Below are 19767 nucleotides of genomic sequence, written 5' to 3'. Positions count from 1 at the left end.
CTGGCACAATGACAAGTGTTCACCCACGCTCAAGAACTAAAAGCTAGTGCGCAAGGACAGCGATACCTTCCCAGACGCAGCATCTCAGATACAAAGTGTGAATGCCACGCCACGGTCCGGCTTTGTAACAGCAGGAGCTGTTTGCTTTGGTCACTGCAGCGAATTCCTCGGAAGGCAGGAGACTGAAGCTCCATCTCCATCTCCCTGTCTAACCTTGAGCAAATCACTTACCCTTTCTCTTCTTTCAGAGGTGGGGATAAAGGCAGCATTACCTCTCTCAGGGGGCATTGCAAACATTAAGGAATGCAACCAGGCACTGGAGATGTTTAGATGGAAAGTGCTATTGCGAAGTTACGTTAGCGGAGAGATTTGCTTTCAGCTGTAGCGGGTTTGTGAGCAAGCACGGCCCCCTCAATATTCAGCTGTGTATGGGTTGCATTTTGGCTCTCTGCTCTCCTAGGCCTATTTTAATTATACGGCATGCCCAGCCTGTCAGAGACCTAATCCCAGGATCTAATCTTGGAGGCAACGGACAGCTGACTGTCTGCACTGTTTACTCGGAGGAGCGCTCTTGGGGCTGCCTTGAGGGCCACGCAGCCGTGGGGAGGGAAGACGTGCACCCACCCAGCAGGCAGAGCCCAGCCAAGCAGGTACCTGCCAGGGGATGGCCAGCACCCTGCTCGCCCCACCTGGCCCGGGCACCTCAAGCTCACCAGCCTCTCCGACAGCGATGGCACGTGTGGCATCGGGCAGACCCCATGGCCCTGGGTCCTCCCCTGGGTAACAAGGGCCTGGGTGGAGGATGCGTCTCCAGACACCCAGATCGAATTCTTGAGAATACACACGGCTTCAGTCCTTCCCAAGCGTCAGGCTTATATAAATACATACACATATAAATGCATGATAGAAACACAGTCCCTGGCAGCAACAACAATCTCCTATGCAGATCTTCAATAGTTCTTCCCATCTATAGATCTGGCAGGACAAAGACATTGCAGAACTTCAGGGACCATTCTGAAAAGGAGAAAGATTATCTCTTCCCACTGTTGTCTGCATTCGTCTGGTGCAAAAACCATTTTAATTATGATATAACAGGATCATCCTCACTATTCTGACTATGAAGAACAGGCACCGCTTTTGCGCACACAGAGACATTAATAAAGTAGAAGCTTTATTTACAGGATGAAATTCCTCCTTCAAAAAGCGCTAGAGATAAACCAAAGGAATATTAATGCAACATCGTGAATACCAAATGCATGAAATTCTGACTCAATAAAAGGCAGACAGCTGGGTATTCTGATAAAAATGGGCCTTTATTTTTCAATTCTTCCTTTCATTACCTGGATTCTGTGTTTGTCAGAGCAACAAAATATAGTTTCTTTGATACGCAGCAAATCTGAAAACAATCTTGCAAGGAGCACAACACAAAAACTCCCACCAAAAAGGGAAAGCTATAAAATTTGAGAGGCGACGAGGCTTTCAGAAGTGCCAGTTTCCCAGTGCAATGGCTGGAAGGGTGGCCTGGCCTGGCGGCAGTTCAATCATTTTGTAACGAAGGACAAATACTTTCAACATCCTGAGAAAGAGGGCGGGGGGAAGGGGGGCACGGCTCCCTTGCTTTCCCTCCTCCTGCTATTCTTTCTCCTCCCTCCCCCCACCCCTTGGATTTTCAATAGCTCTTTAGTGTTTCCATCAAAGGCTTTTACCATTCATCCTCCCTTCTGGTGCCTGCCTTCCACCTGTCTATCCATCACAGCCCTAAGCCAGGTCCTTTTTTTCCCCCCCTTTGCTATTTTTCACGCGGTGGGATTTGTTTATAAGCTTCTGTATTACCTAAGCTCGAGGGGAGGAGGCTCCTGGGAGGAAAGTGAGAAAGCAGGATTAAGGAGTAATAATTCAGCTCCATTGCATTTCCATCTGAACGGTCATAAAATGTGCAAATCCTGTTCCTGGGAATTTCATGTCAGAGGCCTTCCCTGCCATTGCCCTTCCCATGCCCCCTCGCTCTCTCCCTCTCACACAAAAACAAGCGTCGGGAAAGATGCTTGTAACTCCATGGACACCAAAGCCACGACGTGTGCGCCGGCGGGGAGAAGGCTCCTACCAGCACGTGTGCACGGCAGACACTTCAGATGTGGCCGTAAACTACAGACGAGGGGGTGAGAGGTAGCAGGGATTGAATCCGGCAGGACAACAGGAGTAAGCAGGGAAAGGCTGTTTAATACGACAGCTCCCAACACCCCCAGCTACAACTAATTAGCCTAGCTAAAAAAATAAAAATAAAGTAACTTTCCAGGCTTGTTCTCTCTGTAAGAAAATGATACAGAAATGATATGTGATTCAGACCCCATCAGCTTGAAGAGTTTGTACTATCTCCTTTTTAGCTCATCTACCATCACAAGGCACCAAAATAGACACAGGCCGGTCTTCTAGCCCCCCGAGATCCACCAACAATCTATCTTTGATCAAATTGCAAGACAGAAGAAGGACCACTGCCATATACAGGTCAATGAAGCCTTGTCATTGATTCAAGCAGAGGTCAACGCAGCTGGATGTGGCCTCTGTGCACCCTTGCTACCTGAACAAACACATTCAGAACAGCAAGTAGTGCTAAAAAAGGGAGCGTCCCTTAACCTGTCCCCAACCCTAGCGAGCCCACAAATCTTTTCTTGGTGGAACTTCATGTCAGGTCTGTCAAACCTGGAAACAGCTGGCAGCTTTCTTTCACTTATGGACACATCTTGGAGATACTGAGGATCACCCAACAGGTAGCACATGTCAAAATAAGTTCCTTTGATTGATAGTTATTTATTATTTTTAAATAAAATGAGAAGAGACTGAATTGGTTGCCCATCAGCAGCTCAGTTCTTTGTTTGGCAACTTCTTGGACAGTTTGACCATACATATAACAACACAAAATAAATTTCACTTGCTTGCAGTAGCAGTTTGCTATAAACTCAGTCCATCAAGGATTTATAGTTCTAGCAGCAGTGTGATATACGAAATGAGAAGCCCTTTCATCCTTAAACTGCTCTGCAGTCCGGTCGAGATGATGGAAGTCATTGTTTCTAAGGCCAGAGGAGAGCAGGAGTTCATTCAGCCAGTTCAGATGTGCTAGGAGGAGGCGTGCAGATTGGGTCCAAAGACGAGAGGAGGCCCAGATAAACAGCAGCCCTTGGTTTTGTAGAACAGTCAAAAAGAAATCCTTAATGATGTTAGCCTTGCTTTGCAGGCTGGAGGGGAGCAGTATGTCCATCAACTAAATGATCTCAACTCTTTGGCTTCCCTGAGGGCACTGCGACAGGACAGACTGCAATCCCTCACCAGAGTTACTCTCAGATGTTTGTGTTCTTCCCACCCACCAGCAGCCTCGAACCTGAGCATGTCTTTGGCACAGCAGGTGGTATCCTTAATCCCACGGAGGGCCAGCCCGAAGCGAAGATTAGCAGAAGAATTTGTTTTCATTAAAATCCAACCTACCATTACCATCCTATCTGATGGTGCGGGTTTAAAATGCGCATGTGCGGCTACTCTAGCAGCTCTGTTTCTGCAGGGAAAGGGCAGTTCAGCAACCTGCCTCTTCACTTTCTAATGTCTTTCTTTCTTTTAATCAACAAGTAACCAAGACAGACACAGTGAGGAATGTTAAATGCACCTCCTCCTGGAGAATTTTGCCAGCAAGGTCAACGGAATTGGGATTTCGCCTTCATTATGGTTCTTTTGACCGTGGAACTGGTCTGATTTTCCTCCCAGAGAAATTTTTTTTGTGGGCCCGTGGAAAAAAAAAAAAAACGACAAAACAGAAAGAGACATACAAATAAACACTAATACGTGCAGGAAAAATACAAACCTTAGCACCATGCACTCCCCTCATTATTAGACAAAGGTTGGGAAGGGTTCACATGTGTAAAATGCTCATGTGAATTATGAGATTACTGCTCAGTTTTCTTTCAAGTCGTGGGCTGGAAACAGATGGTGGCTGTAGCATTTATGACGGCACAACATGTTACTGCAAGCCTAGCCATCTCTCTCTCTCTCTCTCTCCTCAAAAATGCAGCTGCAAGGAAAGTTGTGGAAAATCACATTAATAGTCTCTTCCACCACACAGTTTTCCAGCCCTTCATCCCTGGCCAGCACATGGACAGAGCCATCTTATGTCCCAGTACGAATACTCTTCTAATCCCTGTCCTGAATAGTTACCACTGACTGGCTTATTTAACGGCTAGTTAGAATGTAGGGTTTGTTAGCATCGTAAAAAAGCCTCCAGAAAGGAGGTCCTTAAGGTCAGAGCAGATGCCATGTGACCCCAAGCGCTCCATAAGGGAAACACTCAGAAAGAAGCAATCAGACTGTCCTTCAGCTGTTTATTATCTAAACATTCAGCTCAGGCCAAGCAGGTTGATTTATAGAGAAACAGAAACACAGATACAACATTTGCAAAAGCATCTTTGTGACTTAGGAGTCCAAATCTCACTTTGAAGCATGAGTAGAAACTTTCACAAGGGCAAATATCTCTTGATTTTCAGTAAGACAGCCTTCCAGTTACCTCAAGTTTAGAAGTATCTGGGTACCTAAAGATACAAAGAACAACTAACCCAATATTTAAATATCTTGCCTGGATTGAAGAAAAAAATGCTGAAGCTTTACCACCCATGTGCTTCACTCCTGATGGAAATGCCTTGCCGCCTAAAATATGCTCAAACATACAGCAAAGCTGTCCTCAGAATCTGACTGAAATACAGGAGCTGGCGGGTGGACATATTCCCCCACGGTGGAGAACAGCAAGGTAACCAGAAGGTGTGCAGTACCCTGCACGTGACAGAGGTGCACCCAACGCCGGCTGGTGTTAACTTGGGGACGGCACATCTGGACTTGAAACCATGAGCTGAGCCTGGGGCACAACCCCTCAGCTCTCTAGTCACCATCGAGGGGCCTGCTTACACCAGGGAACTCTTTAAATAGTAGAAAATTGTTACTTGTCATCTGTAGGATCTCTGGGTGCTTTACAAATATGAAATATTCCTGTTTCACAACACTTCTGAGACCATCAACTCACTAACAGTAAATCCAGTAGCTTGGGATTCAGGCCCTTGTCCAAAACCAGGATTTTAGGATTACTTCTTCAGCTGAGTTAATTAAGAGTCTGTCAAATATTAATTTTCCAGACAAGTGTCACTGGTAAATCTGAGCATCCATTTTGCTATTCTCACTTTGCTAGTCTCACTACCTGATTGAGAACATCAGCACCAACTTCACCGTGTTCATCCTGAGTCATTCAAATGTGTTCCTGCTGTCCTCCCTGCAGCTAGATACATGCAATGCAGGATTTCTGCCTCCTAGGGTGCAGAACAGGACAACTGAAAACAAGATAGGACTTTTACCATTCCCTTTATCACTTTTCACAGCTACACCAGGAAGTTGCTACAGAAATTCAATCGTGTACACACTTGAAACTTTAAAAAGCCTTTTCCCAGAGGTAGAATCTGTCCAGGTGATAGGACCATACACATCCACTGCGTATCTATCGTAACTGCAAAAGCCCCGAGACCTTTCCTCTTAAGATATAGAAGGTGCCATATTTTTTTTTTCTTTCGGAAACCTCATCCTGCAGAATTCATTAGTATCCTACGCAACAATGTTCTTCCTGTAAGTAATGAGCTATAAAGTGTATTAGAAGTTTCCACTTCTGGTTTTATCTTTTCCTGATCTAGCCTGAAAATTCTTTTGAAGTTCCTCAAAGTGTTCTTCATGTCTGCTTATTTTAGGAAATACCAGATCACTATTGGCAAACTTCTCCTTAATTAAGCGAGATAAAGGAATCAAGATGATATGATCTGCTTAATTTCCCACTTTTTTAAGGTACTATTTTAAGATTTTTTTTCACTTGCCTTAGAAAAGAAACATGCTGAAGAAAATAAGGAAGGAAGAAACCTCAGAGGCCCAGAGAGGGCAGACATTGCTATGGACTTTCTAGTGGAGCTGAGCTTGCTGGTAGAAAGCCACTGAATAGTTAAAGCTTTCCCTCAATACTATGGAATAGTTTACTGAAAGGCTGCAGACTGCTTCTGAAACTAGCATCAGTCCAGGCAACACATAAGAGGAGAAGACTAAGCTTACACTGCGTTAGCACAGTAGGCTCTTCAGGGCCTCAGCTTAGCAAGCCAACTCAGATCATACCTAACTTTAAGCACAAGTAACTTCAAAGAAACATCTCACATGCTTCAAGTTCAGCTTTGCACTGACTCTCCTGCTGAATCACAACTTAGGGGAATGCAGGCAGCTAATGGGAAACATTTGCACTTGCTAACCCCAGCTGCAAGGTCCCAAAGCCTCCATGCAGACATAGCCTAACCATTTTGAATCGGCCAGCAGGCTCGTCACAACAAATGGATACAAGCTGTTAGGCAAGCTCTTCTGAAGCACATGTAAGAGAAACAGATATCCCTGAATAAATAGTGACTATTTGATTTAAAAGCAGCATTTGTGGCAATCAGTAAAGTACACAAGCTGAGCATTAACCTGCAGGGCTTATACATGACCTGTTAAAGAAACCACTCTATCTGTGATAAATTGCTTCTGTCACTTTTGCTGTGGAAACCCATGGTAGTCAAGGGAGAATTCAGATCCTGAAGATGTATTTGAGTAGCTTCCTGGCTCCAAGGAGACCTCTGAGCAGCTTATTTTACTGTGGGTGAGTTTGGACCAAGAAGGGTCTTCACTCCCAAGTGTATGAAAACAGAGCCCCCAGACTGCACGGGAATCTTGCTGCCAAGTAGATACCAGGTCTCCTCAACCACATCATGCAGCATGAGACCTTCCCCTGCATGAGGGACATGCAGGCGTCAGGGAAACCTCAGCCTTCAAGGCAAGGGGGAAAGGGAGAAACTGCAGTGATTTGTGGCAGCCAGGGAGGATGCGTCTTCAGGCAGGACCGTTTGAGCACGAGGAGGCATATCTTGGCTTCCCTGAAGTGCTGCAGCATCTCTCCCTCCTTCTCTGGCCCCACACAGCAGGCACAGCTGGGCAACAGGCTCCAGCAGAACAGGGCCCATAGCAGAAAATGTGGCCTCTTGAAACTTCCCTGGTCTTCAGCTTAAACCAGCACCACCTTTATATAGAAAAGACATGTAAAACCAAAGTGCTACGGAAAAGGTGAAGCATGGCTGGAGTAAGGAATAGTCCCCATCTGAAATGTCAGGCTCTCCCAGCAATGAACAGGGCACGCAACAGGCACTTGAAAAGTCACTGCTGGGAAACACCTACACCGAACAGCAGAAAGCTAAGCTGGGGTTTGAGTGCTGCTACCTAGGAAAGGAAGGCAACACTCAAGGCGACATCCCTGGGTCAAAATTAGCCTCTCTGCAGAACACAGACAGAGGGGGTTTGAAGCCAACTGAGGTTTATTGAAAGTCTTGTAAAAGTGAGTTAAAATTGGGTGCCCAAATCCCTTAGACTGCTGAAAAAAATCACAGCCAGGGATGTCCAGCAATTCTGGAGGGCTCTTGATACTTCACTGCGGTCTACAAGTTTGAGTTCATTCCCAAAGGGTGCTGAGGCCGCTCAGCACTTCACCCACAGGCCCTCTGTGAACAGAGTCTTCTTTCTTGTGGTCAAACAGGGGGTATCTTGAATTTATGTCTTGCTTCTCCCCTTGTGAGCAAACAAAACAATTTCTATGAGTAATTCTACCCGCTAATTGCCAAGGAAAAGTCTGGTAACAAATGCTTTGCATTTTTGACAGGTCAGAGGCTTCCCTAAACAAAGTTGCTGTTTTATGTTTTCTAACAGCACATGTTCACATCCGGGGACCTCGGCAAATTCCAGTGTGGATGAGTCTCTGTGGGAAATTGCTTTTCCAGATTTTCTTGTTTTAACTGCTCCAGGAAATGAGTCTATTTTTACAACAACACTAAACAGCAAAATATGAAACCATTATCTGCTTCATGGCAAGAGTTTCGGGTCAATTCTCAGGTACCTGCCATCTCCAGTGAAGTCAATGGAGTTGTATCTATTTATGCAAGTTAGTGATCCGGCCAATTATGTAATTGGTTGATCAGTTACTAGAACATAGAGCTACCATTGGCCTAAGGAGTGTCCCATTTTCATACATCTCAAAGTTCATCCAAGCCCTGATGTATCGATAAGTGAAGTATTCAAGTATTATGGTCTGTAAAGATGATCATTAACTGCTGAAAGATTTAAGTGTGAGCATTTGCTATGAACACTTACTTTGTCACTGAATGATCATTAGATGTAGTGTATTTCCTGGATTCTTTTTTCACCTGCCAAATAAACCAGGGTGGGATTTTCAGAAGTGTTTAAAATGCTTTTCTTCTACTTACTTGTGATTGCTTTCAAGAATCAAGATGTTTTAAAAATCCCCAGGGGATTTCAAGCGCTATGGGCTCAACTGCATCTCTGGGTGCTTCTGGTGTTCGCATACCTGATCTTAACAGCTACTCTCAATTTCAAAGATGGACAGTAAAACCAGTTGCCTTCGTTATGCAAGATCAAAGATAGTACGTAGAGGCCAAAACACCAAGTTTGACCTTGGGAAGATGAGTGTGCAACACTTGTTACAAACCTGGCTCCTTATTTCCCTGTTTGAGGGACTACTCCAGCCTTCATATGTGGATTTCTTTTCTGTTGAAGCACACAAGTCAGCCTTTCTTTGTGTATTTTTATCTAAGATCCTGGAAGACATTTGGCATGCACAAGTATCAGTCCAAACAGAAATTTTTAGATGCCAGAAACTCAAACCAACTCAAATTTGATGGCCTGCTAAAGAGTCAAATATAATAATGATTGGATCCCCCTCTAGGGGAAGAAGTAACCCTGGAAGAATGTGACACTGAAACCTTCAGTGACAGAAATTCTATCACCAGGTTGTTGCCAGAATTTCATCTATTGATTATGAACAAGACTAAGAGTTAGCACTTCCTTAGTTTCAGGCCAGGAACTACGTATTCTTGACTTTACACCTAACTGAAAAGCTCACCAAATGTCACTCAAGAGACTAGCATATAGAAAACAAACTTAGAGACAATATCTAAGGAAAACAGTACCTAACCTATGACTTGGTCTTTGATTTACAACCGTGATTGCAGGCCCCACCTCACAGTCATATGCCATGATAATAGGTAGCAGTTCAACGAGAACAAGCCATAACTTTGTACATGTCGTAGTGATTCTGAGCTACTTCAGCACATAATTTAGCCTGATGCAGCAAATAACTACAATGACTAAAGGGACAGGTAACATTCCACAACTCAAAAATGAATAACCACCTTTTGATTTTGTTAATTTTATTTTCCTTTTTTTTCCTAAACTAAAAATTGCCATATTTCACATGAAATTCGCTCGCATCATTTTTTCTCATCTCAAATTTGTCTGTTATGGATATGACTGTGAGTTCTCAAATTACATTCTCTGAGGTACCCAAAAAGATAATCTTAAATGGGATCACTGGCATTAGTAACTGCAGTCTTGCATCTACCCAAAAAAGTACCTTCCCAAAAAAGAACAAATATGTATTTCAAAATGGCAACCTCCATGGGAGTAGAAGAGAGTGGAATTCTCCCAGCTGTTTTTCTAGTTCTATATTCTAGTCTCGTGACTTCACCTTTGGGGTTGCTTACAACATACTTCACTTTAAGAGCACGAAGACCCCCATCCCACAACTGGGATCCTGTGTCAGGAAGGCACACCCTACTCAAAAAGCGTAATAAAGCATCAACTCTGCTCCATTTGCCTGACATCAATGGGATGTTTGTCCAAAGTTACAAGCAGGCTTAGGCACTGGTTTGAAGAAGGGCAAACACAGGCACCTCTTAAAGTGCTTTTCCACGTTAGGGCCTGGGAAAAAAATTCAGGATTGGGCCCATGATAAAAACAGTTCCCTTAGGAAATGTTACCCACACCATAAAAGGAATGAATGACACTGAACTGAAGGGAAGTACAATGAAGATTGTCTACTGAATTTTTGTAAATTCCCATAAAATCTGAGTCTTGATTTGTTCTATGTGCATAATTTTCACTGTAAGTCACGAAAGGTTGACTCCTTAGAGATGCAGGAAATGACTACCTCATGATAGCATAAAAGGCTGCGTAATTGCATGGGCAGAAAGCTGGACTTATATCAGTCACTACATTCTCTGACGATATGGCAGTGGTTTTTGATCATGTATCCGATGCACAATAATTAGGCAAAACGACTTACCCTCAATCTTTTCAGTATTTAGCTCTAAGGGTGCAAGGATTCATTCTTGGAAAGGGAAGATGGTCGTGTGATTTAGGGCACTGGATGAGCACTCAGATCTGAGTCCTATCCCTGGTTCTGCCATAGCCTTGCTGTGTGACCTTGCACAGTCATTTCTCCATGCCTCGGTCTCGCCTAAAATGGGATAACAATAGTTCTTTATTTCAGAGGAGATATGAGCACAAACCAGTTCAAGGCTGTGCCGCAGAGATGCTACAGCAAAGAACGGCACAGAAAAGATCAGACATGGAATAATACCTTGCTATTAAAATGTGGGAAAACACACAGTAATTAAATGAAATAATAAATACAAAACATAGGCTGATTTTTGAGGAATGCAACACTGATAGGCTTGTCTCTGTTACCTGAAATTAAAGCAAACTTAAGTGGGAGTCTTATGGGTTTAAAGGATTTTTACCTGACTCTGTTTCTGAGATATGCTAGTACTAGAAGCTGTGGAGTAGAAAGACCAAGAAAATTACTTCCTTGAAAACCTCCACATTGTTTCTGTTTTAAAGCAACCACGATTTCCAGCCCAAGAGAGGGTCAGATAAATATTCAGGGTAAGATTTTCAAAGCTATGGAAGGGGCCTACAAACATGATTTCCTTCAAATTACAGTAAAATATGAGCATGTAAATCTGAGGTAGCTTTGAAACTTCATCTTTGCTTTTGGGTACACTTTCAAATTAAATTATAAATGGGGCCACTGATCTTAATTGAACTGTCAGATGTCTGGAATAGCTTCGATAGCACTATTTCAGAGTTACACTGTTGCTGGAATTGGACAGAGCTTCAGCAGGGAGCCTTCAGTAACGAGTATTTTTCCAAATGCAAAGATGAATCTTTTTCTCTCCACACACGCGTCTATACAACAGCATTTGTCTTTCATGTGGGGGTCAGTTATGGGCCTGTAGGCCTGGGAGACAGGATCTCGGGGCACATGCCTAGATAAAGCAATGGATTTGTATAAACAGATCAAAGGCTCTTCTGTCAGGCAGGAGGAGAGAGAAGACATATATGATGAGACAGATCCTAGGAAGGGAAAATCATTTTTGCGAGACAGAGAGATGGGAAAGTCAGGCAGAGAATAGCTAGAAAGTAGACCACAGAAAGGCAATATGGACCCAAGCAGGACAGCCTAAAGAACCTCACAGCTGAAATGCTGAAGCCCGTTGGAGGGAGGAGACCCATAAGATGCTGTTCCAAGCAGAGTAAAAAGCCTAAGCTCAAAGACACAGAAGTGCTGGAGCTGCCTAGGAACCTCCAGGGCTGGAGAGGAGCAACTGCCTGTAGTCACCATGCACTGTCTAATAAAGCAGATGCCAAGCAGCAGGGAGGACAGGAGAAAAGGAAAGCAAACTGGCACGTAATCCTTGATTTCACTCAACAAAAGCAACTGAAGAGCAGCTCTGGAAAGATGAAGCAGAGAATTAAATGTAATGAATTGACTAGTCAATCAGCAATCATGCACCACATCGTAACACTGAGATTCTTTTTGGGCAGTCCACTACACATATACTTTCTGACCAGAAAAGACCTCAAAAAGGATGAAATCAGACCAACAACTTCTGAATCTCTGGACAGAGGAAGTGACTGCAGAATGTAAACCAGAAAAACATTTTACCCGCAAATCTCTACCTAGTATGTGCAAGGACAAAAACGACAAGGTGTTAAAGGATTGCATGGAAACATGACTTACAACCATCATCTTCAACTCCTTCATGAAGTCCCCTACTCGCCCCCCACCCCACAAATAACAGAGATATCAATCAGATATCGTACGGCTCCAATTGCTCACACCCTTCCCTGTAACACTCCAAATGTTGCACTTTAGAAGTCCAGATGGAGTCCACCTCCAGTAGATAGCGGAAGAAGATATGACACGGCATTCACAAATGCACAGAGAACTGTTTAATTTACAGCCACAATGGTGAAACAAACCATTTCAGAGCTGGGACATTCAAAGTTAAGTCTGACACTCATTCTTATATTCACTTATTGTGCTTAAGTATTAGAGAACACAGGATTACATTAACAGTACACAACAATCTGAGATCCCTGCAGGACCGAGTAGTGAAAGGGATGAGCAAGAATGAGGGACCAGCCCCTCAAGTGGTGTAAGCTGGTACAGCTCCATTGCAGCAATGGAGTGATGGTGATTTACACCAGCTGAGGACATGGCCCTTGAAATGTCCAACTTAACTTTGAATTAATGTCTCTTGTGTCACAACCTTTAATGTTACTGTTCCTTCTGGTTGTACCTGCCACCTTGAGGAAGAAGGACTAGTACCATAGCCTGTAAAGTTCAAAAGGCTGGCAGGTAATATCTGGCAGGTAAATGACGCGTGTGTCATGACACTACTCCTCGTATTTTAAAAACCGTGGACTGGATCCTCATCTGATGTAAATTAGCATAGGGGCAGCTGAAGTCAAAAACATTTGCCAATTTATACTAGCTGAGAATATAGCCCTGAGATTTTTGTGTTTTCTGCTGCATGCCGTGTAAACACTGTGCTTGAGAACGAAGACTCGTGCACTTCGTTCCTGGTAACAAAATTAACTCGAGACTACAAGTCTCAAACAAACAACTACTGGAAAAGACTCCATTCAGTCTTCATTCTCTCCTGGTTTTCTGAATTTGGCATAACACATTTATTTGCTGGCACCAATAAAATGCATGCCTTTCAGTTTGCTTTTTTTCCACAACTTTAATATAGGGCCAGACTCACTCGTGATGTAAATCAGCAGAGCTCCATTATACTCAATGGAGTTACTCCAGGGATGCTGGCCCACAGATCTGAATGCAACCTTCTTATGCCAGTGCAACCATAGGACTCTCAAAAAGTTGTTTTGCAAATTATTCCACTTAAGTGACTTTGACATCCTTTCATACCTGCACAGTGTCTGAGTGGGTCACATAATGCTTTTCATCTACATGATTTTAATGGATATATGGTTTTTTCATTAGATATCTTTTAGACAAAAAAGGAACGGAGCAACATTATTGGCATCCCACTGAAACATAAATATATAAATTACATTTTATACACTTTTTTAAACGCAGACACATACATTCATGTGCATAACATTGTGAACAGTACACTTAGTGGAAAACAAGCACAGACAATCTTAGTTAAATGTATTTCCAGTTTTGGTGCTCAACAAATACACTGGGAAAATGATCACAAAATAGAACGGTGACTAACTCTATCTCTGCATTAGCATCTGAAGCCAATAATGCCTGTTAGCTAACATTGCTTTGTTTGGTTGAAATTGGACATAGCTACAGGAACAGGAGGGGAATGTTTGAACTATATTTAAAGAAATGGAAAGGTTAAAAATCTCTCTTTTGTTATTTTAAGGTTCTGCAGTTCATTCACATTTGAAGATATTTTTTATTTGAGTGGAAACACTGTCTTCAAGACAAACTTTTTGTCGTTCCAAACTAAAAAACTCTTTCATCTCTTTGTAGATGTTTCACAAATAAAAGAATCCAGTAGTTCATTTTACATGCCCAATGTGATAATCCAACTAAAACAAAGGGTACATAATCCAAACTACTGGGGTGGGGCAGTGATTTTGGCCAAGTGAGTAGCCATGTCATATCTGGCACAGCCCTAAATTTCCAAAGCAGTACAGAAGGATTTAGCCGTGTGGCTCCCACCGCAATCCATGGGGAACTGAACATTTAATCCTTTGGCACTTTGAAAACACAGGAGCTGGTGCCAGAGTATTTTATCTGCCCTGCTATAGTTAAAATAGATTTTGATGTTATTTGGGCTATTCTACTACAAAAATATGACCACAAAATGCTTTTTTTTCTTTTTTCTTTTTTTTTTTTTTTTTGGTTCAAGAAAACATAGCAGGCTTTCTCAGGTATATAAAACTGTTAATTTTTAGATAAAAATACAAACTTCACCTTTACAAAAACACATATTTCTGTTGAATACACATAAAGCATAACATTTTACCAAAAATAAAGAATTTTAGGTTTTGTTCAAATATTTGCAGCAAGGTAGTTCCCATGCCACCATGACATTGTACAATGCAGATACAAGAATTTGTACATTTCACACAGCTCCAACATGTGAAATAAAAGTATCTCTATACTGATAAGAATGACAATTGCTAACACAATATCACTAGTAGGCAACTGGCATAAGTCTTAAAGGAAAAAAAAAAAAAAAAGGATTTTTGCATGGATATCCTATGATTTGTTTACGCACATCTCTCTTTTTTTCTCTTTATGTAATGCTTTAAATTACGGGGGAGGTTGGGGAACATAAACCAAGAAACATCTAGAAAATTATGCATAGGTATACCATTTTTATTTTAATACATCTCATTAGTTTGCATCCCACTAGGAGAAATACCATAATGTTTTGTGTTCTGCTTATTGTTATACCAGTCTTTTATATGTGTTATTGGCAAATGTAGTCCAAGAGATAATAAAAAGCTAGGCAAAGAGTAAAAAGAAAACTTAATAATCACTTTATGGTGTAAAAAAAAAAAAATCCACTTAAGGCTCCCCAGAAGGTTTTTTTGTATAGACTTTTAAAACACCACCAAGCAAGGATGTATTGTTCTATAGTGTTTGCGTGGCATTTGATCATTTCATACATTCCTGCTTTTTTGTGCCTGAAGTCCATCAGTGTCCATCCATCTTCATCAAGAACGCAGGCACATTTCTTGACGTAAAGCACCGTTGACTGCTCTGACAGAAATCCACTATTCACTTAGATTTTTGTCATGTTTTTGAGTACTTTTGGTATCCTCCATTCATTCAACTGTCTTTTTTTCTTTTCTGTTTTTCTTTCTTTCATTTTTTTTTCTTTTTTGGACAGGGAAGCTTCCTATTGTTTCACAGAGTGCTACAATACTTGCTTTGATGTCACATTAAACAAATGTACATTGTCTCTTTGTTCTCATTAAATGTTCTTTTGAGCCAGTTTTTTCACACAGGAGAACAAATAAAGTATACAGTCAATAAGCACCATACATAGTAGGTTCAGGAATGTAACAAACCATGTACATCCATGTCCCAGAGAGAAGTTTTTTTTCTAGCTTATTTTCACCTTACATCTGCAGGAGAGAAAAAAGATACAATAACTCTATGATTAGAATCAAAGGTCCTATCCTCTACGTAGATGACTTAAAAAAACTGTTCTGCATGAAGAGTCACTAACCTGGGACAAGAAGTTCTAAATGCTGTTTTGATTGAGTTTACATGCGCACTTTTAAAGTTGAATTTTAGAAAATCTTTGCTTCTATCATACTACTCCCAATAAATACCTGTTAATCTGAAACAGGATATCAAGTTTAGCATTCTTTAGAAATGATACATCAGTATAAATGAAAACTGCTGTTGGGAGTTTATGTGCAAAAATAGGTGCTTGAAATTAAATTCACCATCATCCGGGCGTTAGGCACATACACTGCAAAATCCAAATCATTCCCACTCCAAATACTAGAATCAATTGCAAGTGCTGCAGTTTACATAATTTCGAGTCATTAAGAAATGGAAATTGCATATTTAATTTGCAATGTGTATCGCCATCATCATACATTGCTAATGTGTTGGCCAAAGGATTTCAGTCATTTTTGCATTGAGAGGGTGCTAGTTTTTCACTACACTGAACACCTCATGGATTTTGATGACTGACTGTCATCATCCTACTGAGACTGAACAGACCAAAAAAAAGATCTTAATTTTCTGGTGTAACACAGGGTCCTGCAACACAAAACCATGGTATTTCTAAGCATCTTCCTTGTCAGGTAGACAGATCATCAGACCTTCTCAGGTGCATGTACAATCAATCCCAGTTCATGCCAAAACATGGGTTTGATGGTCATGCATATAGTAGCAGTTGCTGTATGTACACTCAACATTTTACAGCCAATGACTGGGAACACAAGAATTTGTAACCTGGCAATTCATTCATGCATTATTATGTGATGCTTTGACCTCAGAAATCAGTAATAATGAAACAAAAGCAGAGGCGATGGAACTTGAGATTTCAGAAGCTGAAGTATTAGCACCCTCCAAAAAAAAAGAAACCAAAAAGGCAAGAAAAGGAAGTAGCTCAAGAATGTAAGATGCTGATGGTGATGTGGAGCTTAAAGGAAAAATACCAGCAGGTAGAATTATCGAAGCCAATCAAATCTAATCTCTTTGCAGCCTTGAGGTAGCAAGTGTCAAGATTCTGAACAGTGATTAAGTTGAAGTGATGATATTTGATTAAGTTTTCCAGTACTTGTGCTATTAGGGTGTTCAGCATATAGGTCCTACCTGAATATCAAATAGTTCCAGTAGGTTTTATGTTGGTTTTAACTTTTTTCGTTTCCGTTTTTTACCTGATTCCCTAGGCCTTCCTGTTAACATAAGGGCAGGGCTGGTAAAAAGCCCTAAGGTAATGCATTTCGTTGAACACCGAAGTAATAAATACTCAAACCGTTTACATTTCAAAGAAATCTCATTATCCTTTGCATTAAAGTAATAACTTTATAACTTCTGATTTGACATTCCGTTTACAAAGTAATTATACAAAAGTAAAGAAATAATAAACGAAGTTGGCATTGCATACGTCATTTCCAAGATCCATCTATAATTACTGTTACCATGCAGTATTCAACATTTGCTTTCAGCTCTGTAGTTAAGCTATTTTCAGCTCATCATCCACTTGCTGGTGCAAGTTTTGTTCCTATCAGTAATTAGATCCTAGAAATCTACATTCTTCCATGACAATTCTACCCCATTTTTCACACACACCAAGAAGAAAAGTTTTCATCTTAAAATCGTAACTGCTTAGTCTTTGGCAATTAAAGGCATTTTGGAAAACTGAAATTGATCTAACGAAACTTTTTTTCCAAATAGAAGACATAGAAAAAATATCAAACCATACACACATAAAAATAACCATTTTAAATGTGGTTTTGTCTACTCATAACTCAACCTAGTTTCAGCTAAAACACTCGGCTCAGATTATAAATTGATGTCCAATAAAATCACAGCGGAGGCCTAACTTTGCTTTTATACAAATTCTAATTCTTCTGCTCTGTACATAGCAACTGAAGTTTACATTTGCTTAGACCAGATTTATGTCTCCATGCTGGATGGAGACAGTACAGAAAACCCTTCCTTACCCAGCCACTTATGAAATCCATCACCTTTGGGCAGCTTTCCCCTATATTTACACTGACTCTAATTTTGGGGCTGGGTCTACTGCAACTAAATTCCCAGCAAAGGTGAAAGCAAAAATTTTTGAGGCTGCCTTCAACCAAAATCCGGAGAAAGGGAGGTGTCCTTTCTACTGTAGTGGATTTCCTGAACGTGTGTCAAGTTCGGCATTGACTGCACCCTAATAAGAAGATCTGAGCTAACAATTTTAGGTGGTTTTATGAAAGTCACATTGAAAGTAAATATTTTTCCCCATAAATCTTTCCCCATGGTAACTTAAATGTTGATTTGATATGGCAGACTTACATTTAAGTGACAACTGACAATAAATTCTTGACTATATATAAGAAAACAACAGGAACAGGCAATGTTGTTTCAAAACTCCTTACTCCTGACTATTACATTTATTCCTAAGTGCTTTACATTCGTTTCATTAATATTTTCCCCAAGGTCAAGTAAATCTCAGCCTTAGCCCTGTCTTCACAAAGTCTAAAGAAATTAGGCAATGGAGTTCACCAATAAGCTGCAACATGACAACCTTTAACTTAGTTAAGCAAGACCTGAACACTATCGGGCATTTATGTTTATTTAAAGGCTAACCTAATGAGAATTGATACACTTTAAACTTCAAATGCAAACTCTTCATCCAGCACAAACTGTCCCTAATTTTGAATCTTCAACACACAGAGAAGTAGCTGGGAGCTTCTCTACTGAGTTCGCTGGAAGCAAAGTTTGCTTTACATTCTTTACTAATATAAAAATAAGGTCCATTTGAAATCAGCATTAGTGAAAAAAAAAGGAAAAAAACCAAGGAAAACAAAAAGGAAAACATACCAGTTTCTTCTTCTCTATAATCTGAATTAGTATTTGATGATGTACAGGTGCATTCCATATGCTCTTCTAATCTCACCAGAACTTCTTTTAATTTTGGCTTTTTTCTAACATATTCCACTTTTGCCACCTATAAAATATGATGAGGTATGTACTGAGACACATTAACATAGTTATAGTTCAGAACTGAAGACAGATAACTATATACCTCTATTTTTTAATGTAGCCAAACCCATATAAAATGTTAGCATACTAATCATCTTTTATCTTAATTGCGCATCGTGTAACTATTTATTGCACAGACTATTTGTTTATTCAAGTTCAGCAGTTTGAAACAATTTTCTTTTCCCCCCAAGAGATAAAACAACTTCCCATTCATTTTGGTTTGAAGTTTTAAGCAACTCAGTTTTCACATATATCACAATAAACTTCTATACGGATTCAAATCAGTGGTTGTTCTTGTAGACTGCCACTTTTAGCATGATCTTCTGTACATGTTGAGCATTGTTCTTCAGCTGAAGGCTAACAGCAGAGGCATTAGGCTGGTTTGTAATACATTTTATAATTTAAAAATTGGTGTCTCTAGAGCCCTCTGAATGTAAAGCGTCCAATTCTGCAGAACCAGGATCTGAATATCAGCTTAGAAAGCAGCAATCTCAATCCTACTCACTTCTTGCAATGACCTGGGACTTGTTTACAGGAGTTCCCATGCACTGTTTTTAGGTCCAAGGGAACTACCACTCGCAAACTGGATCCAGCCTTTGGCTTTATTGTGGATAGCTGGCAGGTACACTATTTCTCTCCAGTCCATTGAACTGCTTCCAACTGCACTGCTCCACTTTGGGCCAAAGCACTGGCATCCTTAAAAAAAAAAAAAATTCTGGAGGGCAAGGTGAGGTGGGAGGAAGGAGCATGCTGGAGAAGCTCTGGCTACATGCAGGTCTCTCATCTGCAGGAAACCAATGCAGAAGAGAAGGACGTTGGGGTGGGGGGATACTGAACATGAGGACATCCTGACCAACTCGGTGCCAGCAGCCAGGAGAGGAGGAAGGGCACAGAGGGCAGGAACACTGCTGTGCTGGGGCACTGAAATGGATTGTGGGATGCTGGGCACAGACTCGTGCTAAGTGTAACAGGCATGATGGTCATGGCTCTGCAAGAGAATACGGCATAATGGGGGCAAAGAGAGTGCTAGACAGTGTGTAAGGGGTCCAATGTCTAGTTTACAATTGTGTTAAACACTGCATGAATAGGTGATAATAATTTGCTTGAAATGGAAATTACTGAAATGAAATAATGGCTTCTCAGTCCTACTAATGATTTATCTACCATTTGACAAAAAGGGGCTGCAACGTGGCTGTCCCAGCAGACAAGAAGACTACATAGTACAGATATGCATTATAAATAAGATAGATGAGGAGGCAGAAGGACAACAGAGGCTGGATGTCTCTACAAAAGTTACATGACAAAGCCGTAAAGTCTGATCCAACCAAAAGCTG

At 41.2% G+C, this 19767-nt stretch overlaps 1 protein-coding gene across 12 annotated transcripts in view; it reads right to left on the bottom strand.

Annotated features, from left to right (window-relative positions):
• Positions 1-1258: 1258 nt before the first annotated feature.
• PDGFA (platelet derived growth factor subunit A) overlaps positions 1259-19767 on the bottom strand; it is a 37048-nt gene continuing 18539 nt past the window's right edge. The window contains exons 5-9 of one of the 12 annotated variants that reach the window (XR_012777685.1): positions 18272-18398; positions 10220-10393; positions 8230-8282; positions 6540-7108; positions 1259-4057 (exon numbers count right to left, since the gene is read on the bottom strand). Coding sequence is in view for 5 of the 12 variants with exons in the window: in XM_075515710.1 (XP_075371825.1) it covers positions 10260-10393; positions 18272-18398 (261 nt within the window). In the remaining 7 variants the exon portion in view is untranslated. Of the gene's footprint in view, positions 4058-4347; positions 7109-8229; positions 8283-8582; positions 8694-10219; positions 10394-12148; positions 15343-15446; positions 15561-16549; positions 16633-18271; positions 18399-19767 lie in introns of those variants that run through there. The other 11 variants (XR_012777683.1, XR_012777686.1, XR_012777684.1 and 8 more) reach the window with 11 other exon arrangements.

This window comes from Mycteria americana, chromosome 12 (assembly GCF_035582795.1).
Source record: "Mycteria americana isolate JAX WOST 10 ecotype Jacksonville Zoo and Gardens chromosome 12, USCA_MyAme_1.0, whole genome shotgun sequence".
NCBI lineage: Eukaryota > Metazoa > Chordata > Aves > Ciconiiformes > Ciconiidae > Mycteria > Mycteria americana.
This window is presented reverse-complemented; position numbering and strand designations above follow the sequence as displayed.